Source organism: Ostrea edulis, chromosome 4, assembly GCF_947568905.1.
Source record: "Ostrea edulis chromosome 4, xbOstEdul1.1, whole genome shotgun sequence".
NCBI classification, from domain to species: domain Eukaryota; kingdom Metazoa; phylum Mollusca; class Bivalvia; order Ostreida; family Ostreidae; genus Ostrea; species Ostrea edulis.
Genome location: NC_079167.1, coordinates 42,695,805 through 42,721,158, shown reverse-complemented (window position 1 = coordinate 42,721,158; position 25,354 = coordinate 42,695,805). Strand labels below are relative to the sequence as shown.

The window sequence follows — 25,354 nt, the reverse complement described above, 5'->3', positions numbered from 1 at the left end:
GCATCCTTGATCATCATTATCATACTATTAGTTTGTCTACTTAATACCCAGCAGCAGAGGAGAAGATTTTCAAAGAAATAAAATGCATTTTCACTATATGATCAATAGGGCCCCACCCTAATACCAGAACCCCTGACCCAGGGGCCATGAATTTCACAATTTTGAAAGAGGCATCCTTGCTCATCATAACCATGCTATTGGTTTGACTACTTAATACCCAAGGACAGAGAAGAAGATTTTCAAAGAAATAATGCATTTTCACTATATGACTTATACAGCCCCACCCTAGCACCAGAACCCCTGATCCAGGGGCCATGAATTTCACAATTTTTAACAAGAGGTACTGTGAGCAATGCTCACTAAGAATACCCCCCACTTACCCCAATCTCCCAAAGGGTGTTGGTAATGGGTATAAACTACCTCTTTTCTGAGTGTTGCTACTTAGATGTCCAGTGCGCATGACCTTTGACCTTTTGACCCCAAAATCGATAGGGAACATCTTCATCCCATGGGTAGTCCATATGTATGATATGGTGACTGTAGGTGGAAAGGATAACGCTTTAGAGCCCGGAAACCATATTGCTACTTCAATGTCCAGTGTGTGTGACCTTTGACCTTTTGACCCCAAAATCGATAGGGATCATCTTCATCCCATGGGTAGTCCATATATATGATATGGTGACTGTAGGTGGAAAGGATAATGCTTTAGAGCCCGGAAACCATATTGCTACTTCAATGTCCAGTGCGCTTGACCTTTGGACCCCAAAATCGATAGGGAACATCTTCATCCCATGGGTAGTCCATATGTATGATATGGTGACTGTAGGTGGAAAGGATAACACTTTAGAGCCCGGAAACCATATTGCTACTTCGATGTCCAGTGTGCTTGACCTTTGACCCCAAAATCGATAGGGAACATCTTCATCCCATGGGTAGTCCATATATATGATATGGTGACGGTAGGTGGAAAGGATAATGCTTTAGAGCCTGGAAACCATTGCGTCTACAGACGGACAACCCGATTCCAGTATCCCCCCCCCCCCCCCCACAACTTGTTGCGGGGGGTATAAAGAGGCATCCTTGCTCATCATTACCATGCTATTAGTTTGTCTACTTAATACCCAGAGACAGAGAAGAAGATTTTCAAAGAATTTCTACACTTTCACTATATGACCAATAGAGCCCCACCGTAACACAAGAACCTCTGCCCCAGGGGCCATGAATTTCACAATTTTGGTAGAGGGCTCAACGCTCATTATAATTATGCCCACAGTTTGGCTTCTTGATGTCCAGGAGTAAAGAAGAAGATTTTTTAAAATTACACTCATTTTGATGGTTTTTGCCCCACCCCTCAGGCCCCAGGGGAGCAGGGACCACGAATTTCACAATTTTTGTTCCCCTCCACCCACAGATGCTATATGCCAAAATTGGTTGAAATTGGTTCAGGGGTTTCGGAGAAGAAGCTGAAAATGTTCAAATGTTAACGCACGTCGCACGACGAACGACGACGGACAAAAACAGATAGCAATAGGTCACCTGAATGAATTCAGGTGACCTAAAAAACCCTCCCTAACATTCAAAATGGTATGAGAAAAAATAAACAGGTTTTATAAAAGAAAAAAGGGAGGTGAAAAAACCTTTTAATTGTGCTTTATTATTGCAACAGAGGCAAAATTCTGGCATAGTTTAAGAAAATACCCTGTTTAAGAGCTACCCCTCAGAAAATTAATTATGCTATTGTGGAATACTGTGGGAAGTTTAAAGAGACTGTCGTTCCTCATGGAAATTCCAAAGACAAAGAAGAAAATTTCATCAGGACAGATCCTGTTATCCTCCAGCGGGCATATGAACTTTCCAAGGAGAAGAAAACAATGGAGGTTATTGAGATGATGGGTGAAAATGACTCTTTCCAGGCACCGCGCAACTCAAAACAAATCAGGAACAAAAAATATAGAGAAACTACAAAGGAGGCACCAATGAAACCTGGGAATGTGGCAGATGAAATCTATCAAGTCCTATGCTCTCTTCAGACCTCTGACTTCATCACAATTCTATACAAGACAGACCAAATCCAAGACATGAAGGCTAACTGCATTGGTGAAGGAGGCAGCATTATTGGAATTGACAAGACTTTCAACCTGGGCTCATGTTTTGTTTCGGCACTAACTTATAAGCATAAAGCAGTAATTCAAAGAGAGACAAGTGACCATCCAATAATGCTAGGACCAATGATGCTACATTTTGACAGCGACTATGAAACTTACTTCACTTTCCTCTCCCATATTAGAGTGAAGACAGGGGACACAGACATCATCTTTGGAAGCGACGAAGAAAAAGCGATAACTAAGGCCATCCATAATGCATTCCCTTCTGCTACCCACCTCTTATGTACCAAACACATGAAAGATAACATACTTAGAAATCTTCAGGACAAAGTTGGATGTAGTAGAGAAGACCGTGAAAAAATAGTAAAGACAATATTTGGACCAAATGGTATAGCCAGAAACAGTGACGATTCCATCACACTTGATTTAAATCTTAGCAACTTGCAGCCATTTTTTCAAAAATATCCACCATTTGAAAAATACTTCAAGAAAAAGATCCAAAATAACTTAATACACCATGTAATCCAGCCTATCAACAATGCAATTATACAGGAACTGTGGACAAACAATAATACAGAGTCTATGAACAATAGAATGAAAATGCAATGCAATTGGAAATCACAGAAAATTCCTTCCTTAATCAACACCTTAGAAAAAATCACTTCTTCCCAAATGCGTGATTTAAGGAGATCTCTGTATGGATTCGGAAATTACAAATTAATGGCTAACTTTTCCAGATTCAAAATTTCTACAACAGCATGGGCAGCAAAAAGTTCAGTAGGAAAACAAACTTTGTTCCAAAAATTTTTAAAAGCCAAGAAGGTTGACAATCAACGTTTAGAGTGTTCCAAATTTGATGAAGCTTTCCAGATTCCAAAAACAAACAAATTTGCAAAAAAAACAAACCAAAAGTGTCGACCTCGGGCAGAAAGAACAAGATCAATTCAGAAATTGAAAAAATCAAAGAAGAAGTTCTACAATACAGATGACAGTGACTGACTATATATGCTATAATTTGGATCTATGTATTGGCTTCTATATGTATTGACAAGATATGGGAAATGGAGGAAATTCGGGTTAAAATTATGATCATAGCAATGTGGTGTTAGGAATGAATTAATCATGCAACACTTCTAAATTGGTTAAATTAAAGGAATCTGTGGATGCTTAGATCATTTGAAACCTCCACTAATCTTTTGAACTTAATTTATAATACATGTGGTCCTGAATCCAGAAGTTTTTCACCTACAGGATCCCCCATTTCACTGTTAAATGAACAATATGGTCCAGTGACTCTCACATACACTGCATGAAGATACTTTACATACACTGCAGTATCAATAGGATACTTTGGTGTGTCATTAGGTCACATTAGGATGTCATTTGGGGTGTTAATAGGGTTCCTTGTGGTACCATGTGGTGTTAATGGAGTTACTTGGGGTGTCAATAAGGTTGTAAGGGGTGCCTTGGGTGTCATTAGGGTTCCATGGGGTATCTTAAGGTGACACTGGTGTCCCTTGAGGTACCCTGTGGTATCCTTGTGGTAAAAAGACGTGCCGCAATACGCCTATCTCCGAGTATCTCGTGAAAGGAAATTATTCATGAAAGCGAAAATAATAATTCAGAATTAGGATGTTAATAAAGAAAACATAAAAAGCGTTGTGTGAAGAAATTTCGGAATGTGCCTCTGAATCCAGCGAAATTCAAATACAGTATGGAAATATGTCTTTCAAATTTAAGTTTTGATGCGATATAGTAATGGACATTGGAATTAAAAAATTGTGAATCTTATGAGTTGAAGCAGAGAATTCTACTATAGGAAAATATCGTTTTTAAGTGTTTCAGTGATTTTTCCAATATCTCTGTTGATTCTTACTTGTAGGGAATTTAAAATTAAATTTGTATCTCTTTGACAAATGTATTTTCTTTCTCTTATTTTCAGCCTACCTGTTGACGTCTAATAAGTTATTGGGTTTACCTGGCACTGTCCCATAAGTTGACAATTACTGTCCATTATTTTTAAGAACGGACAGTATCTGTCCATTCTCAAAAATAATGGACAGTAATTGTCAACTTATGGGACACCTACAGGTAACCTTTTTCACTACAAGTGGACAAAGGATTGCGTAACAGAAATGTTTTAATAATTAGTATACAGAGGTCACAACTTATTTACAGAAACGATGCCTGTGCTTCAAACTCGTACTTATTCAAAATCAAAATTAGAGATAATAAGAATTGTACATTCTGCCAGATAGAAGAAGAAACAATTAACATTTGTTTTGGGAATGTGATAGTGTTCAGCATTTCTTATGAGAATTTGAAGTTTGTTTTGATTATAAAACCAATCTTCAAATATCAATAACCAAAAAAAAATAAATTTATTTTTGGATGAAAAGAAAATTATTAAAAATAACCTTGTTCGTTATATCTACACTAAAGGGAAGACATTGAATGTAAATGCTGCGAATTGCTAATGAATACATTGTATGAAACTCAAAAACATATTGCATATAAAAATGGTGAAAAAGATATGTTTGACATCTGCTGGCACTGCTGGAATCAATTATTGTATTGAATTTTTTTTTTCAATATACATTTATCTTTAATATATTAGGTAATGATTATGCATCTCTCTCTTCTTTCTCTCTCACATTCTCAGGAAAAAATATATACATATACCTTCGGTAGCTTGTTATAAACATTTTGTATAAGTTTCTTTGCACAATATATACATATTATATATATATATATACACACTGATGCAATCTCACACAGTCACTGTGTCATTCAGTGTTTAAGATATTTTATAAGGAGAGTGGATCTCTCTCTCTCTATATATATATATATACACTGTATATTAAAAAAAATTAATATATTAAAAAATATATTTATGCCATGAATTTCGATTATTTTTTATTAATCAATGGAAAAGGTGCATATTAGATTAATCCAATTATCAAATAATTATATTTTTTTTTTTACAATTGCCCATCACTATGCTACCTTATATATTCGTGAACCTCTATGCCAAATCATTGTATAAACATACAATTTTTGATTTCATGCTGTCTATAAAAGACAACTTATTTTCTGATAAATTAATTTTCTGTAGATTTGAGATCTCTCAGCTGGATAAGTGTGGATTCATCCTCCATCACAGAAGACCTGTTGATGAACGACAGTGGATTTTTCGCAGTGGAGCACGATGACTGTAGGCAAAGCGGATGGTCCGGTAGGACAAGGTCTACAAGTCCCGACACTGACAACAACCCCTCTCCATTTGCACCGACCACGTGGAGTATTGGAGCGTCTAGCAGCAACAATGGCGGGAACGCCACCACCTGTCGTTATGTGGCCAGTCCATTTGCGTTTGGGATGCCATGGGAGACCATAGAAGACTTGCAAGTCTCCCACAGTGAAGGGACCAGTAGGTCTGCCTTCTCCTCCACCTCATCCTCTTCATCGTCTCCCACGAGATTTCAGGACCTCGGATTTCCTTCCCATCCACCGGTGTTCCCTGAAAAGGAAGAACCGTTTGACTGTGCCACATCTACACCACTGGAACCCGACAGTCAGCCACCACCAGAGTACATCAACCTGATGAAGGCCTATCATGAGTGGAATAGATACAAGCAGAGGAAATCTTCTAACTGCCACAAAACGCTTACCATTCCAAAGCCGTTCCACATTGAGGAGGAAAAAGAAAAAGGGTGCGTCTTGTGCAAGAAGAACTGCAAACCCCGTTCCTTCTACTCCACCCATGTGCTGAAGGACAACAACGGAGTGGTCATTTGTCCAATTCTTCGGGATTTCACCTGTCCCAGGTGTGGTGCTACAGGAGACGTTGCACACACTCTCCGCCATTGTCCCATAGCCAGGATGCAAAACCACATATAAATGGGACATGTAAAATTTGCACTATGGAGGAGCAATATGTAAAGAGAAGTGATGTAGATGTGTTCATATTTTATCAATGTAGGCTAGTCATAGTGATGATATAACGTTAAAAGTGTCTCAGGAACAGTCTCGGGGGAACTTTTTTTTACTTGCTGTAATGCATATAAATTGGATCTTTTTTTGTAGAACATGTGCCTTTTTCTTTTTAATATAAATACCTTTTAAAAAATTCATAGTAGTAATATAAAATAGAAATTTTGTGATTTATTGCTCAAATTGTTACTGTATCTAATAAAATTTTATAATAAGTGTCTTTTTACTTACCAGCCTAACTTGGCAAAGGAGTTGTTGACATAATAGTCTCCGATGTAGTCTAGGTCACGCGAACTCTTCTTTTGATTACCGGTATTTGCATCCTGCACCAATGCGAGTTGTTCCTAACAAAGCAAAATACCGTTGTTGAATCAGAATTTGAGAAAGGAAAGACTTGTATCTGAAGCTTCACAAACTCGTGCTAGCAGTAAAATTTTTAAAGACCTTGCAGCTTCTGAGTACCTAGTAGTCTTGAATAACAATGAATGGATACCTGTACATACAAACCTACAGTTTATTAGATATTTAAAACAAAACTCATAAGAATCACTAAAGCTGAGCAACAGCAGGGTCAAGGTCAGTGATATGGCCCATTTCCATGCTGTGGTTGTTTTCTTGGGGTTTAAGAAGTAAAGACCAGAAAACTGAGAATAGACTTAAGTCAAAATTTTGATTACTTATATCTTAAGATTTTGTCTAGCACAGCTGTTTTTAAAAAAAGCTGCAGGTTTATAAAAAATTCAAAATAAATGCAAACATAAACCAAAAACTATCCATGTTGTTGGAAATCATTTCAAAAGTTAGCTGGATTTGAGGCTTGAGTCTATTCTCAGTTTTGGTCAGGCTGTTTATTCAAGAACCTGATTAGAATTCAACTAAATAATGCTACCACATTACCCCCCCCCTTCAAATGATTTTAAACCTAGCTAGAATGGGGGGGGGGGGGGGGTCACCATGTTTTAGACATAACTTTGAAAAAGAACAGCTGTAAAAGATGATTGCCCTGAGTTGGGATCATTTTGGAGAAAGACACTTCGATGAAAAGTTCTTAAATTTGTTTTATTTGTAACAGGAACATTAGATGATTGACATGATAGTATAATGACTGCTTACATTGAGGAATCTACAATATGATTCATGAAATTTTGTTGAACTGTTTACCCAGTATATATCTGTTGGTAAAAGCTGAATACTGCCTTCCCAGGAAAACTGATGCACATGGGTGAGATCAACGGGTCCATTCACGCGAGTGAAGGTCTGGGACTTGGCATCCTGGCAATCCCTCGTTCTCCCCCCGAGGTGTCGGTGTGTTGTACTGGGGTGAGGCCGGAGCGGACTGGAGGACGTCGTACAGAGACTACAACAGTTGAAATTATCGAGATGCAAGAACATGTAGTTACAAAAATTACTCTGATTATAATAAAGTTGGATTTTAATCTGTTCAAAGTGATTTAAAGACAGACAAAATAGGCAAGACAAAGGACATTTAACAATGATACAGCAATTTGTAATTTTACAAGTGGGACATCCCTCTGCAATTTACAGGTCATAATAGTGGTAGAGCGTTTGGTTCATAACCAAGAGGTCGTGAGTTCAAGCCCCGCTCATGCCATAGCTGCCTCAAACCTAAGATGTGAACCTAGGTAGTGATTGCTCCTTCACCAAACGCTTGGCATTTAGAAATGAGAATCACAGGCATAAAAACATGTCCCGGCAGGCATTGACACATTAATGAACCCGCACTGCTACAGTGGTCATGTCTCAATGAGTGGAAAATTCGGGGGCATCAGTGTTCCAACATTTTTAAAAAATTTCCTACAACATTGTCTTATTTAATGAATGATTGTGACCTGATCGATAATTGGACCCTCTGACTTGGAAATCAATAGTCTAAGAGTGCATCTTTTCACTCTTGTCTATAATGAATGTACCAAATAATTGAGGTTGAAAAACACAACATTAAATAATAATCAATATCTATTGATGCTTTTGACCTGGAAATTTTAATCAGTATCTTTTTCTGTCCTCTTGCAAAAGATGTTGCAGTAGTATGAGCTGAAACTAAATCAGCTGTTTTCACGGGTATTTTTCATTTGGGCAGACTTATGATTTCATTTGGGTGGATTATCGTTTTTCAAAAGATGAAAACATGGGAAATATTACCTATGAAAACCATAGAAATAAAGCCAGATATGAAATAGTCTGTTTTATTCTTAATTATGTTCTTAAAAATAGGAGCACTGTACATGAAATATGCAACAATTTAATAAGGCAAAAAAAACCACAACACTAAACTTTGACGCAAAACTGTTTGACTGAAATTTTTTTGCTGGTGATCATCGTGATTGTTAAAGTTCTTAATAAAAAATCCTTTTGAGTCCATTTTTACACTTATAAGCCTTACAAATACTGTTTGAGCAACACTACTAATTTTACATTTCCAGTGTTTTGGCTTCGAGATCTTTAAAAATGGAAATAATAGCCATATCCTCATGTATGTATATAAACAATGTTTTTATCATTTATAAACAAATGAATCTTGATAAATGGAGTGCGATTATTTTAATGGCTGGGAATTCTGACAGCAGTGAAATGAAAGTACAAAATTAGGTATGAACTGCAATGCTTTACGTCTGCATATTTAAATTCATATCTTAAAATATCACTGCACTTCATAGTGTAAAATTATCCCTTATCCGGCTCTTGGCAACCTTGTTTGCTGTCAGCTTGATGCCTTCCAATTTCGTTCATAAACTAGATGTGTCTGAGCTAAATGAATGCCCCTGCCAAAGGGCCATAACTCTGCCAAAAGTTATCCAATCAAGACCCATATAAATTACTTGATCTGCATATTCTCACAATATACATGTATCTATGTCTGAAATTTCAATTGATGACTAAGATAATGAGCGTAAAATTGTGAATTGTTTGAAATTTTTTTTGGAAAGTATAAGTGGCTGAACTCTTATAAATTATTCATTACAACTGGACCCAAATATAAACTTGACCTGTATATTTTCAGGACATATATATGTATGATTTCGATAATGAGTGAAAAATGAATTTTTAAAAATGTTCTATGTCAATTAAAGGGACATAACTCTGCCAATATGTCTTGATACAAGCCTGGCCTGTGATGTCCATGTGTGAATGAGAAAATGAGTGTAAACCTCAGGGCACAGGGGCTAAGCTCATTTGGGCACAAACTCTGTGATACCATCTATATTTATGGTATCACAGAGTTCGGGCCCAAACAGGCTTAGCCCCTGTGGTGTAAACTATGAAGTGTTTGAAATTTTCTAAGTCCAAGGGACACAATTCTGTCAAAAATTTAAATCTAAAGATTGTAGAGTTATTGTTCCTTACACTCGCTCACATATACCTTTGTCTCAAGGGTTTTTTAAAGATTCTTGTAAAACGGTAAAAAAAAAAAATGCTCAAATAAAATATGGTTTCCACTTAAGCTGCAAAAATATACACGCATAAATCAATATTAAACAGATATCAAGTCTTTCTGTGCCACTAGTAGCATTGAATTGTGTAGAAATGCAGATATTGTTCGATTACACTATATATATACACAATGGGAAATAAAACTATGAGAAGTTGCTTGCCCTACATTTTCCCTGATATTTCATAAACTAGTTCTTTGTTTTATTTTTACTGACTGTGAAAAAGTGGAATAACACTGGTACATGTAATTTTGAGACATTGATGACAGAGGTATACGCGAGTGTAAGGAAACAGGAAAGATAACTCTGGGTAGAAACTGCAAAAATTATTCAATCAGAATCAAATAAGAATGTGACCTGAATATTCTCATGATGTATCAATATATAACAAATTTCTGTTGAATATGTGCATCTATAGCAAAACTGCAGAATGAAGGAAGGACCATCTTCGCTAGCCATGGATTTACGATCCACTCCCCTTCTATACAACCCTTGGCTGCGTTAACATGATTTTCGTGTCAACAATTTTCTGCATATGGTTGGATGCAGGCCAAGTCCCCTGCATCTAATCAGATAGCGTGTTACATTACACCACGTGCAAGAGGATGGAATGTGTAAACAATTATTCATTGGCATTTAATCAGATTTTCAGAGTCTTCATACAACATGGTAGTGTGTAGACTGTGCCATGAGGCTTTGTCTGTGAAATAAATTTTTTTTTATTTTAAATGATTTGCATATAACATCATGTAACTCACTGGGCGCAGCCATTTTTATTTTAACAACACACAGTGTAGTTAAAAAACACATTTTCATTGGTTGAACATGATGTAATCCAAACTGAAACAGAGTTTGTTTTCTCCATTCGCTAGAGGACGTCACTCAAAGCTACGAAAATTGTGCTAATGCAGCCAAGTGTTGCAGAGAAGCAGAGCGGATCGTAAACCCTTGGCTAGCGAACATGAGTAAGGAAGGAAAAGGATACACTACAGCGGAACCTCGTTAATCTGGACAGTTTGGTTCCCAGCAAAATCATCCAGATAAATGAAGCGTCTGGATAACTGAATCACATATTTTAGATCTTCATATGATTATTTTATTGATGTGTAGTGAATTAAACACATTTTATTATTTAATTTAACAATTTTCTTTATTACGTGTAAATAAATCATAACAATGTTAACATGTACATGCATTTCAAAGCACTGATATTGAAATATACATGTAGAGTGTATTTGTATATGCTTGTATTGTACATGTAGCACTACAAACAAATATGCAAAACTGTGCACCACATGCACTAAAAACAAATAATGAAGCACTATATGTAACTGAAAAATAAATTAATTATTACATGTAGTAACTAACATAATCATTTACACTCTTACATTCATCACAGGTTTAGCGGTCATCATAAAATCTATCTGCCAGAGTTTATATTCAATATTCTATAATTATCAAAGCCAATAACAGGGGGGGAAAAATCATTTAAGCTTTTCTACTTAAAGGGGTATGGACATGATTTGAGCTGAAAATTTTCAAATTTTATTTTTTCAGTTTTAATGTTTAGAATGCTTAGCTAAGGCATTTCTAATGGTCAGCAAACATTTGAATGTCAGTTGGTGAGGTAAATTGGAGATACAGACCTCACAATTCTTTGTTATGTAAACAAGGTTCGTGTCATGTTTTTGTTTACATAGGTTAAATATACAAGTAAAAGTTCGTTTAAGCGGATTTTTCAATTTACAAGTTAATTCTGGACACAATTAAATAGTTTCTAGTGTTTAGCACAAATCATTTTGTTTTACACATGCTATTTTCAATTAAGCAATCTGTATGTAAACAAAAATATGGCACGAGCCTTGTTTACATAACAAAGAATTGTGAGTGATAGCTGTATCTCACCTGTAACTTAAAAGCTGATATTAAAATTTTGATTGACCATTAGAAATACTTAAGTTAAGCATTTTAAACAACATGAGGCCCATGGGCCACATCGCTCACCTTGGCCCATATCTGAAGACTTTCCATATATATTTGCATGTCAAACCTTAGTCCCTATTATGGCCCAAACTACCCTTTGCAAACTTGAATCTACACTATGTCAGAAAGCTTTCATGTAAATGTCAACTTCTTTGGCCCAATGGTTCTTGAGAAGAAGATTTTAAAAGATTTTCCCTATATATTTGTATGTAAAACTTTGATCCCCTATTGTGGCCCCATCCAACCCCCGGAGCCCATGATTTGAACAAACTTGAATCTGCATTATGTCAGGAAGCTTTCATGTAAATCTCAGTTTTTCTGGCTTAGTGGTTCTTGAGAAGAAGATTTTTAAAGTTTTTCCCTATATATTTGTGTGTAAAACTTTGATCCCCCCTTGGGGCCCCATCTTATCCCCGGGGGCCATGATTTGAACAAACTTGAATCTGCACTATGTCAGAAAGTTTTCATGTAAAAATCAGCTTTTCTGGCTCAGTGGTTCTTGAGAAGAAGATTTTTAAAGTTTTCCCCTATATATTTGTGTGTAAAACTTTGATCCCCCCTTGGAGCCCCATCTTATCCCCGGGGGCCATGATTTGAACAAACTTGAATCTGCAATATGTCAGGAAGCTTTCAGGTAAATTTCAGCTCTTCTGGCCCAGTGGTTCTTGAGAAGAAGATTTTTAAATGACCCCACCCTATTTTTGCATTTTTGTGATTATCTCTCCTTTGAAAGGGACATGGCCCTTCATTTGAACAAACTTGAAAGCCCTTTGCCCAAGGATGTTTTTGGCTATGTTTAGTTGAAATTGGCCCAGTGGTTCTGGAGAAGAAGTCGAAAATGTGAAAAGTTTAACAGACAGACGGACGGACAGACGACGGACAAAAAGCAATCAGAAAAGCTCACTTGAACCTTCGGTTCAGATGAGCTAATAAAAATGGAAAAATAAAATTTCCAGCTCAATCATGTACATGCCCCTTTAAAAACTTATTATATGTTATTGTATGTGCACATTTATTTCACTTAATTCAATCAAGAATATAAAATCCAGAATTTAGTATATTATGCACTCTTAAGATTTGAATAAGCCAATATAAATTTACGAATCAGTACAACTGATATATGTTTCACAGTTCAATAAAATATGTCATTACAGCATGCTGTTTAATTTATCAATAAGCTATGGATCAAGACTATAATAAAATAATATGCTACAGATTTATTTACAAAATTCAACACACAATACAGACACAATGTGCAAAAGTCTCATCGGTACGTGCTATCTAACTGACACGTTATCACATACCACCTACAGTACCTGGCCATAAGCAAGTCTTCATTTTATTTTTTCACTATGTATTTCATTGAAAAATGCCCTTTTGAAAAAAATGTATTGCAGCATTACTAGACCTCATAGTAAATTTTCATAAAAATTGGTTTTTCAATGAAATATATAATGAAAAGTGAAATGATGATTCACTTATGGCCAGGTACTGTACTGTCAAGGGTGTTGACAGGGTACAGGTAATCTCTTCAATTAGTGTGACTTATGTTTTCTTTATAATTTCACCTTGTAAGAGTTGTCTGACCTTGCTGTCCAGATTACTGGTACAATTTTCAATGCATTTAAACATTTTGTAGTAAATTTTGCCTGTCTGGATCTGGAATGTAATAATATTTCTAGATTAACAATGCAAAATAACGCGTGAAAATTCCGTTCCCCAGGAAAACTGTCCAGAAGGTGAAGTGTCCGGATTAATGGCATCCAGATTACTGAGGCTCCACTGTATACACCCCAGCCATTTCATGGTGGGGACATAAATGTCTAGTTACAGGCGGATCAATGGATAGGACAATGTCTAGTTTACAGATGGACCAACTGACAGACAGGTGAAAAGTACAAACAGGGGTGTAATATTAAATCAGAGTAAAAAGATGCCCACTTACTGATATAAAATCTGACAAACCTGGTGCCATTCTCCAACATCAGAGTAAGATCCTGCCACTTTCTTCTCACCCATCCTACGCAGTCGTCCACACCCCCCGGGAAATAATCCAGCAGCTGGGTCACCAGGAAGGGGCTGCGTGGAGCCACCTCTGCATAGTACTGTAAGCAATAGTACTGATACAGAGTACTGTAGGCAATAGTACTGATACATGTACAGTAGACTGAGTTATTTTAGCATCATGAAGATTTAGCGGATATTTCTCAAAAAAGCACTGTAAACCAATAAGCTCACTGCAGAATATGATTTATTTATCCACTACTGACCTATCTTAATTAAAAGCAAATGTAACAAACGAGTAATGTTTTCCAATGTACTTTATGTTTGCCCAAAGAAAAGTACAAAAATGAAAAAAAAACACATCAATGTTGAAAACCCCAAGAAAAAGTTGGACATTTATAATGTCATATCATTGGATCACCTGCATTTTTCTATAAAAACACTTATCAGACAATTGTGCATTAACTTTTCATCAAAATGAATAAAACTTTGCATCAATCAAAAGTTATTTTAGAGGGTCAAATTAGGTGCAGTACTTACAAAGATGATATTTCAATAAGGCGATTCTGAACTTACCTCAGAAACTTTGATTTTTTCTTTCAATCTACAAAGCATGAAAAAAATACATGTACAGTATGTATGGGGAAATGTTGTTACATCAACAGTGCTGGAAAAGATTATTTGTCAATACAGTCAAACCTTGTTATCTTGAACTCAATGGGGTCGAGAGAAAACTTTGAGATATCTGAGAGTTCGAGATATTAAGGTTTAAATATATTTTTTTTTAAAATGTAATTGGAACTTTCAACTCACTTTCCCATATCCATGGAACTAGAGATATCGATAAAATTATAAATAAATATTTATTCGGTATATACATACATACAAACATACAAACATAAATACCAAGGATAACCCATGAAAGCTTGAAAGCTTATTTCCAATGGGGTCCTTTTGATGCACGGATGTTTGCGCTAGGGAGGAAACCGGAGGAAACTCACGTGTCCGAGCGGGCGACCGCCATACCCTCTCACATACAACCACTGCCAATCACGGGGATTGAACTCGGGTTGCAGCGGTGAGAAGCGAGAGCACTACCTCTGTGCTACCCGGACACCGATCTTCAAAAATTCAACTGTATAACAATCTTTTTTATTGTATCATTATATATGTACTATGAATATATGTTCACTGTAAGTAGAATATTATTTTATTAAATAAACACTGGAAAATATGCCCATCAGAGGTCTTATTATGGTAGAATGGATCAGTCTTGCAAGTTCTGCTTCTGTAGAAAGATCAAGGGAGGGTATACATAGAAAAAAATTTCTTTTATGAAAATACACGTAGATATGAACTGTGATGCTTCCTGCCAGCATACTTCATGAAGCACTATCACATGAACAGGAAATTTATTTCTTATATTTACATTTTACTTTCATTTCTCCAGGAAATCCCAGTTGTTGATATAGACGTACAATATTTATTACGATTCATACGCGCATTGTTTACAACGGCGATGCATTTATGAGGAAATGGCAATCATTACAATCTGTAGAGATATTCAAAAATGTAAATATTTCCTGATATTCAGTCAGTAACCCATGGAAGATGATAGGTACCAGGGTACAGTAACTGGCAGCTACCACTTAACTTATATGGTTGCTATCAGTTATTCAGCTGCTGTCTCTGTGTCTGCATACTATTCTAAATCTTTCAAAAATAATCATTCACTTGTATGAAATAAATTGTTTTTGAAATTGGCATTTGTCATGTATAAATTAGGTGGCGACCGCCATGTATAAATTAGGTGGCGGCCGTATAAATTAAGTGTTGACTGCCAGTTAAATGAATATTAATTCTATACCCTGGCACCTATCAGATTCCATGATTACCATTCATTTCAAATTCTATAGAACATTTGTTTACACTTTTGGTGGCAGACGAAGTCGTGTCCACTATCATTTTGTAAACAGTTGTGAATGTCACAACTGAGTTCAACTAAATGGAACTTTGTTTCAATGAAATTAAACTAATCCAGAGTCTATTACAGAGAAGGCTTTTAAGGGTCCAATCAAGTGTTTGGTGAAAGAGCAATAACTTCTTTAGTTTGACACAGCCAGGGCATGAGAGGGGGCTCCAATTCATGGCCTCCTGGTTGCAAAGGAAACGCTCTACCACTGAACTACCGCGGCCGGTAATATATGTGGAAACTTGCACATTGGAGCTTGAAAGGGATATCACAGAGATTTTTAACTTACAAAAAAATCAGTCTTGTTACAGTGCAGTTTTCTATCACTTCATGTGGAACTTTTCCTTCACCAAGCAAACTTGCATAGATGTTGACCAAGTCACTCACAGGCACAAACCTAACCAAAAATTAGTATCAGTCACTCACAGGCACAAACCTAACCAACAATTAGTATCGCACACAGAAAACATTAGTGATAAACACCCAAAATTTGACAGAACTTGTCTACATCATTTTACATACATATGTTTATATTTCATTCCTTACCATTCAAGAAACGGTTTGATGTGGTCCAGGTTGAGATCATATGCTAACACAACATCACTTCCTTAAATGAAAATTTTCAAATACATTGTCAATGGGTAGTCAAATTTCTTGGAACTTCTTTAAGGTCGATCGATCCTCATGTGACTTATCAAAAATAATGGTTAAAAGTGCAAAAACTGTATTAATTTCCATTCAATATAGTTAAATTTAATCAACAACCAAAGAAAATGTGTATGTTGCCACATTTTTAAAGATGTCAGACATAAAAAAAAACCGGAAGTATATGTTGACATCAGAAAATCACACATTTTCGTTGTACAGAATAATTAGAATAGATAAAAACTTGTTGAAATGACAAATTTTAAATGTCAACAGTTAAAAAAAACTGTTAATTCATAAATATGTATAAATTAATTGTGGATATTAGAGAAATCATGCATGATAATAGACATGCAGTAGAAGAAATACCAGCATAGAAGTTATTGCCCTTGACAACATTTTTTTAATTATAAAGAATTCATTATCTCTAGAAAATATACACTTTTTCAATATCAATAGTTTACCAAATTTTTTAATTTTATGCAGTGAATAAAATTCCTCTGAAAGATATATTTCTATCATGCGCAAAGTTTAATTTGATAAAGATTTTGCAAAAACCTATGACATCACACGAGGATCGATTAACCTTAATTCTGAAAATCATGTATTGTCATTATAATTTCTTACCTAATTCAGCAAAAAGAGCTGTTTCCTCAAAATTTCCATGAAAATTTAACTGAAAATATAATAAAATATAGGCTCATGAAGCACCGTCTGTCACAAGTAACCTAGGTATAATCTATACAGTGTTAATTCATATGGATCCATTAAAATTTACGGGAAAAAAGTGAGATAAAAGGACATTCCTAACTTGCTGATGACAACCTGGGTAATGTAAAAGTGAGATAGAAGGACATACTTAAACCTGCTGAATGATGACAACCTGGGTAATGTAAAGAACTGTATACTATTACTTATCAGGTTTGTTACTGACAGTCTACGGGAATTTGTAGGGTTGTCAAAGTCGAGTTCTCTTGGACTTTAACAACCCGACAAATTTCTATAATAGACAGTTTTTTGTTTTGTCAAGGGCCAATATGCACATGAAAGAAACACGGTTAAAAAGATGTCCCAGACAACCTGTTGCTGTCTAAATTTTGGTACTTTCTGTCTAAATAAATTTATACCGCAAACATGTGACGTTTTATCCAATGACAGAGCATCATTCTGGTCCAAGGCAGAACATATGAATTTGGTTATATTGTTATTCATACTTTTGCCATCATATCGAGGAAACCCTGCTGTAGTAAGTCCTCTCCGTACCACATGGAGTGGGCCACATGATGGGATGTAACTCCGTATAGAAAGGCTACCAGTTTTTCTGTTACCTAAAATAAAGAGCAATAGTGAAGTTTACAAGACCAAAAAAAACTGATCTAAAAAATATAACTGAATGTTAAAACACAGTATAATTGTCTTTTTATACAAAAATATCATAAACAATCAGGCTCTACAAAGTAAGAAATGGCTTTCAGCATTGGAATTATAATCCAATATTTACATTTCAGGACCTTTGGTACTTTTTTTTTTTTTTTTTTTGAAAAATCTCCATGTTTTAGGACAAGATGAACATGATATCACAAGACCCAACACTCAATCATCAAATTTAACCAATTACATTCAAGAAAGCAGCGTTGGTTATTCTGCGGCTCTTGCATCTCGTTTCATTCACAAGCTCAGAAAGTTGTAGGAAATCTAAATTTACAAAGATGCTTTTTTATAAATACAAAAGTAAATATAAGAATCAAATGATTTTTATTCTCATATCAGACCTATTGTGCTACAGTATTTAGAGATTTATTGTGCTACAGTATTTATAGATTGCTACAGTATTTATAGATTTATTGTGCTACAGTATCTATAGATTTATTGTGCTACAGTATTTATAGATTTATTGTGCTATAGTATTTATAGATTTTTCCTTATTGTAAACCCACAGCCAGCAAAATCAATTACACAATTCCAAGATTTAACAAGTTATTTACAGAAAATATATTTTGATGTGGAGTTTTAAGTTTACATGTTAATGATATATCGTCGACTGACCAGTTTCGGTGACCTTAGTGATAAACCTCGATTTTCTCATTAATCACTTGGATTAAATAAATAAATAATACACCTACCTTTAAAGTAATTAAATTCCTTTACTTCCACCCAAAAATTCCAACTCCATTAGTACGTTAATTGAATATATTTTCGTAACAAAAAACAGGTCACTTTGTGGTCCTAAAACGGTGATGTCACCTATTTCGGTGACCATTGTTTATATATGTTTGCCAAAAGTTTGTAACTGTTAAAACATATATATACAGGAGGAATGTGCAACTTAACATCAATGAATAAAATAACATAGTGTAGTATTCTAGACTTTTGGTATATTTTATATCAATTTGAAGTTTTGCTTGAAAAATTAATAAGTAAATGGGCTTACTCTTTGGGTGCTTGTGTTGATTTTTTGCATACTCCCCTTCTAGTAGTTCATTTTCGGAAAAAATTGAAGACGTACTCTGTTATATGTTTGCAAACACTACGGCGAAATTGATGATGCAGTCTACACCCGGAAACGACAACGCGCACACGTAAACAAAAGGTCACCAATTCTGGTCAGTCACCGAAATAGGGCAGTCGACGGTATAAATCAGTTGGCAGTTCTTGGCACAATGCCAAAGCATAACACAAGAGGGTTACGCATTGACTGCTGAAACATTTATCTGTACATTCATAATTCCCTGCTATAGCAAAAAATAATCATGTCATGCGTAAATCTACTGTTGTTGTTCTTTGTTTTAAGTCCAATAGAGAATTTTTCACCCATATTGAGACATCACCAATTGTAGGTGAAGTACCACAAATTTAGACCTATGTTTAGCACTCAGAGCCGTAGTAGTGAGGGTTCTTTATGGTAACAACGCCTGCCGCGACACGACCACTCTACCAATGAGCTATCATAACTGGTGAAAAGTGCTGAACACATGACAGAGATTCTGATCCTTTTAGAATCCTTGTTTACTCACCTACATTTACGGTTTGATTCAGTAAATATCAGCATTAGACTTACATTGCTCCAGGGCTTCGGGTACTTCTGTTTGATTCAGTAAATATCAGCATTAGACTTACATTGCTCCAGGGCTTCGGGTACTTCTGTTTGATTCAGTAAATATCAGCATTAGACTTACATTGCTCCAGGGCTTCGGGTACTTCTGTTTGATTCAGTAAATATCAGCATTAGACTTACATTGCTCCAGGGCTTCGGGTACTTCTGATGTATGTAGTTCACAGTTCCATTCAAGAAAGCGGAAGATTTTGTCACATCTGATACAAAGCTGTAGTTTCCTGAAGGAAAAACATCCAAACTGTGCAAAAATTATACAAATGTATGAAAATTATACAAAGATTCAAAATGTACAAAATTTATAGATTCAAAATATAAGAAAATTACAAAATTAAAACTGCACAAAGACTCAAAATGTTAATACAAAGATTCAATATGAATGAAAATCATGCATGTGAAAGGGGTTTTAGTATTCAATATTCAGTAAACTTGATCATGGAGATGAACCCGGGGACATGTAACTGAACCATGTATGTATTTAAATCAATGGTAGCTGGTGTCCTCCCCAGTCATGGCAAGTTTAGCCTGTGCACATATCATTATCAAATCAAACAAGCATTAATGCAAAAGCTCTCCAGAGGGAAAAAGTTTCTCATCCCTGGATCTTTTAAATACCTGTTCATTGACTGACAATGGAGGATTACATTAACACGTTACCTTCACTGCACTGAGGATCGTAAAACACATCTGGGTAAACACTCCCTGCGAACAAACCATCCGGGTTGTCCTGCACAATCTTCAAAGGAATGGAAATAAAATAATTTGTGTTGCACAAGGATTTCGACATTTGGAAATACACAAGATATACATATGTATATCAAACTATTTGTGAAATTAATTCCGATTTTCACCAAAATCTTTTACAGTACTTGGCCACAAGTAAGCTCCCAAAAAATTTTTCTCGTCTCTGGAGCCAATTTCTCCTCAATTTTGATGAAATAAACACCACAAGTTTAGAAATATCAGGAATAGTTGTCATTATTTTTCCAAAAAAAATTAGATGTTACGGCGATATACTGCAGAGAGAGAACACTTTCTTTATATCAAATGTTAAATGTTTGCTTACATATTCTTATATAGAGAATAAATACTCTCAATTTAAACTGTTGAAATGGTCATATCTCTACAATAGATTATGATTGAATCATTATGAAGTTACAAGATGATACATAGAGCTCTGCAATAATGTAGCTCTCTCTGATTTTTTTCATTCCGATGTTTTCTCCAAAAACAAAAACAAAAATCGGAGAGGGCTACATCATTGCAGCGAGATGATACTGTGAATATTTCTAAGATCAGTGCTTTTTTTCATTTCATCAAATTGAAGAAATGAGTTCAGGAGTTATTTTTAAGAATGTATGGTTTTGTATGTACAAAACCCATTGAGCTCATTTTTGTTGGTGAAAAAAAAAATTTGCATTATAACGTAAAACTTTCACGAATTAATGCATAATTTTTGCATTAAAACACAAAACTTTTGCAAATTAACACATAACCTTCACGTTATAATGTGAAACTTTCTTAAATTAATGCGTGACTTTTGCATTATTACACAAAAGTTTGCAAATTAACGCGAAACTTTTGCATTATAATGCGAAACTTTTACGTTATACAGTCGTAGCTTTAATTTGCTTATAATTACAAATTTATGGATTGAATGCACTAAATATTATAAAAGTAGCATGGAATAAAATGTTCATTAATACAATGAAGAAAAATAACGAGACTTGTTCAGCTGTACTTTGTAATTTTGTATATGCGTATCTCTTGATATGATTTGACTGAAGGAGATCGATCATCTTATTGACCTTTGATTCTGTTGAACATATATTGGCAACACTGAAAAGGATCAACTTTAGATATGATTTGACTGAAGGAGATCATCTTATTGACCTTTGATTCTGTTGAACATATACTGGCAACACTGAAAAGGATCAACTTTAGATTTCGAATTTTAGCGAAAAATACGGGTTATCTACTAGTCAGGGGGAACCAGACAAATAAGTTTGACCTCTAAAGATATTGAGCAGACATTTCCAAATAACCAGTAAACCTTAAAAACTAATCCCTGGGTGACATTTACTCTTTAGGAGCACCGATGTCTGTCAGGCAAACATTCTTACTGTATCCAGTTTGAGCTTGTGACTTCAAAATATATAGGAGACAACTATGTACCTCTTAGGGGCAACCACCGTACTTAGTTATTTTCACCTTCTACACTTGCAGAAAGTTTTGCCCCATTTTAAATTCGCCCAGACATAGTTGTGTTAAAAAAGAAATATAAGAGAAATCAGTTTCACCCACTCTTAAAGAAGTAGGTACAATTTTTAAAGTCATCTGGCCCAAAATATCGACGATTTCACTTGGAGCTCAACCCCTGGCATTCAAATAAGGAATAGATTAGCAAACCCAAAATTCGCTCAGTTTGATCACCAAAATGATTTGTGTCATATGATGAGAGCTTGAAGTTGGCATAAAATTGCAAAAAATGCCATATTCAATGAAAATATCCACAAATTCAGGTGGTTTTCCTTTCAGAAAACATAACTGTGCATGCGTTGAGCAAATTCATATTCAAGCATGTTTTTCATCTTAAAATAATACACTTTAATATATATCTTTTTCATTTTGCTCGACAAATGCACACATCTTTTCCTGAGCAATAATCTGTATGACATTTGACAGTTTTCAGGCTTATTTTGAGATAAAGGCGGGAAATGTACGTCTTATTCATGATGTCATAATGCTATCCATTTAGGAATATCATTCTGATTTTGTTGACATAGTATACCTGGCATATATTTTACTTTCTTAAAACACTGATTAAGGTTAATACCAGACACAATTTATAGAGAGAAAATTTTTGGGCCTTTTTATGTATACAATTGTACCTTGTTCTTTGCCCAGTGACAACAAGGGCGAAAGGGATGAAAATTTCCCTGTATATAATTCATTTGTATGTGTGAACATGGTGCACCTGTCACTATAATAAGTAATTACTTACAAATACTTACTTTTCCTTAAGCATTGAATGATTATTTCATTATTATCTATTTTTTTAATGCTAATATCAAACATTGGAAGGAGTGCAGACAAATTTAATAACGCAGTTTAGTGCATTATGATTTGTTTGTACAATGTTTTGTGTTACTTGCACAATAGATGTAAGAAAATCATTAGTTGAATGCTGTATTTACATTTTCTCAATAAAACGCTTTGATATTTTGAAATTTACCTGCTTGCTCTGTACAGGTATGTTATTTAGAACAGCTAGTTCAGTCTACACAATACTAGAATGTTGACTGGTTCTGTAGCGATAAGTCTCGGTCTGTTCAAAATCAAACCTCTATTTAAACTATGACTGTCTGTATATTGAAAGAAGTGAGAGGTTTGATTTTTATCAGACTGGAGTAAACTACAAATTGTCTCTCGCAGGGGCCAAAACAAGAAAACCTTTAGTTCTAGTGCACAATCAAACACCAAGCTTTCTCTCGCAGGGGCCAAAACAAGAAAACCTTTAGTTCTAGTGCACAATCAAACACCAAGCTTTCTCTCGCAGGGGCCAAAACAAGAAAACCTTTAGTTCTAGTGCACAATCAAACACCAAGCTTTCTCTCGCAGGGGCCAAAACAAGAAAACCTTTAGTTCTAGTGCACAATCAAACACCAAGCTTTTTGGGGAAAATATTTAAAGTGAACTGTAATTAAAATATATTGAACATTACCAGAGACATATATAACAGAGATAAGCAACTTTTATAGTGGTTTATTCATCACTAAAAATATGTGATGGTCCTATACCTATATATTGTTAATTCCCATATTTATTGGCCTGATAAATTGGTGTCGATTTAAGTTTATTTCACTCCTCTCATGGAATCAAATGTAACAAGTTTTAAAATGATTTAAATGTGATCATCAAACGTACTATTAACAAAATGTAGGCAAATCATAACCATTTCTTGAAATCTCACCAATTTTGCCAAGTTTGAGTCATGGTCGCCTTTTAAAACTTCACTTTCATTTATCACATTAATGTCTCCAATATTACCTAGACAGGGATAAAATGTATCACGTTTCTGTTGATATGGCATTGCAATAGATCATTATGAAAAGCCTTAATAAAACTGTGTTAGAAAATACCTGTAATCAATCGATACATGGCAAATTTAAAATAAGCTACTATATATATAATTGATTCATTTATTTAAGTACAAAAAGGTTAAATCAATTAATCAATGACATATCACACATTGTATTGGAAACACGCTAGGCCTAGGGGTGGAGGAGATGTTATAATTCCTCGTAGATATAGTATAGGATTAAACAGTCTTTTTTAAGAATTTATCGATGTGTAAACTAAATGGACATTTTACTCAAAACCTGAATAAAATAAGTGCGAAGCACTTTTATGTTAAGTTTGTGAGTAAAATGTCCAGAGTTTACACATTGATAAATTCTTCAAAAAGAATGCTTGATTCTTATAATTCCAATTTCTTCCCTCAACTTCCCTGAATTATCAATTTCAATAGTTAATTCCCCGCACTATGAATATTTGTTTTCAGGCGTGTATGTATACATAGCTTTTTTGGATTTATTGATGTGTAAATTCTTGTTTAAATATATTTTTGTCCAATCAAAAAAAATGTAATAAATAACATTGGAATTATTATATCAGCATGATCAGTATAATTCACAAAAGAAATGAGTTATTTTAATATGTTGTCTTCATTTCCTACTTTACTTTTTTTCATCAGTAGCCCTCAATCTCGATCAGTGTGTTTCCATTATTATATGATATCAAAGAATTTAATACCTTCCAGTGCATTTCATTTTCTCCTTTTCCATCGAAGTAAACCGAGGCCCTGTTGCCTAATTAAAAGGAGAAAAACATTCAAAATTCTTTCATGATGTAAATATTTTCTAAAGACTTCAATCTATAAATGAGGAAGGGCTATCATAGTATCGTATTTACTTATAATTCCGTGTGAAATAGACCCAAACCCGTTAATAACATAGATAGTTTGAGAAATCGCCGCTAAAGCCAGCGAGTATGACATGGAAGCTGACATTTTGGCCAATCACATGAGATATCACGTGACATTCTCTATTTTTTTTTATACCGATGCGGATCCAGGCTTTGTTATTTGGATTTCCCACCCTATGGGTGCAACCAAAGCTAGCCCTCCCCCGCCCCCCCCCCCCAACCCCCCCCAAAAACCACCTTAGTAAGCGATCGAATTCACGTCAAAGCTAAAAAAAAAACAAATAAATAAATAAATAAATAAAAATGCTGATATAGACAATTTTGATGAAATATAAAGTACTAATCTCAGAAATCTTTAATAATTTTATAATCACCTATGTATATTGTAACACATATTGTTTTTTATTCCAATGATAATATCCAAAGATTACAGTATATCATCATGCAGCGCAATTGTCTTTATTTTCCTTTGCCATTTTGTTTCTGTGATTTTGGACTTTGTCAATGTGCATCCTAATGCTCCTCTGTTGACACAAATTGGTTGAATAAATATTATAAATTCTATAGCTTTGACACGGACTTTAATTCAAGAGTATTTTTTCAAATTCAAATATTAATGTACATTGCGATTGAAAAGTTGAAATACATGTATATATATGGAGGATTTGTAAGCGGTTTCAACACTCTGACCACCTGTGTTCAACTCCTTGATCGTGTTACATTTTTAACACTCTGAACACCTGCTTTTCAACTTTTTAATCGTGTTATCAAAGAGTCAAAGCATTCTGGTTTTTAAAAAAGAAATGTTGGTCAATATTGATGCCAGTCTGTGAAAAGACTTCGCATGCCCCTTTCCTAAATATTTATAATCTGTAATTTGTTTTAATATTTCCTTTTCCAATAGTTAATCCATACTGATAGGGTCAAGATATGTGCTTATTTCCAACACAGAGATATTGATCAGCGTTTTCGATTTCTCGAGGTGGGAATTTCATAATCATAGTCACGAATTCAATTATCGAATTCCAAAAAGTCATATAATAACGACATTAATTTAATCAAATCAAATTGAATTAATGACCAGGGGCGAAACCAGGATTTT

The 25,354-nt window shown here is 34.9% G+C and overlaps 2 protein-coding genes across 5 annotated transcripts in view; one reads left to right on the top strand and one right to left on the bottom strand.

Annotated features, from left to right (window-relative positions):
- Positions 1-6,313, top strand: part of LOC125669473 (uncharacterized) — a 13,855-nt gene extending 7,542 nt beyond the window's left edge. The window contains exon 2 of the mRNA XM_048904003.2: positions 5,221-6,313. Within this exon, the coding sequence (XP_048759960.1) occupies positions 5,221-6,005 (785 nt within the window). The 3' untranslated portion in view covers positions 6,006-6,313. The remainder of the gene's footprint in view (positions 1-5,220) is intronic.
- Positions 1-25,354, bottom strand: part of LOC125669462 (phosphatidylinositol-glycan-specific phospholipase D-like) — a 69,055-nt gene that overhangs the window by 42,762 nt on the left and 939 nt on the right. The window contains exons 1-12 of one of the 4 annotated variants that reach the window (XR_007367867.2): positions 24,241-24,508; positions 24,082-24,137; positions 19,924-20,002; positions 19,390-19,487; positions 17,369-17,482; positions 16,782-16,830; positions 16,056-16,116; positions 15,799-15,906; positions 14,114-14,141; positions 13,499-13,638; positions 7,260-7,455; positions 6,330-6,442 (exon numbers count right to left, since the gene is read on the bottom strand). Coding sequence is in view for 3 of the 4 variants with exons in the window: in XM_048903970.2 (XP_048759927.1) it covers positions 6,330-6,442; positions 7,260-7,455; positions 13,499-13,638; positions 14,114-14,141; positions 15,799-15,906; positions 16,056-16,116; positions 16,782-16,830; positions 17,369-17,482; positions 19,390-19,487; positions 19,924-20,002; positions 24,082-24,137; positions 24,241-24,337 (1,139 nt within the window). In the remaining variant the exon portion in view is untranslated. Of the gene's footprint in view, positions 1-6,329; positions 6,443-7,259; positions 7,456-13,498; positions 13,639-14,113; positions 14,142-15,798; positions 15,907-16,055; positions 16,117-16,781; positions 16,831-17,368; positions 17,483-19,389; positions 19,488-19,923; positions 20,003-24,081; positions 24,138-24,240; positions 24,509-25,354 lie in introns of those variants that run through there. The other 3 variants (XM_048903970.2, XM_048903971.2, XM_048903972.2) reach the window with 3 other exon arrangements.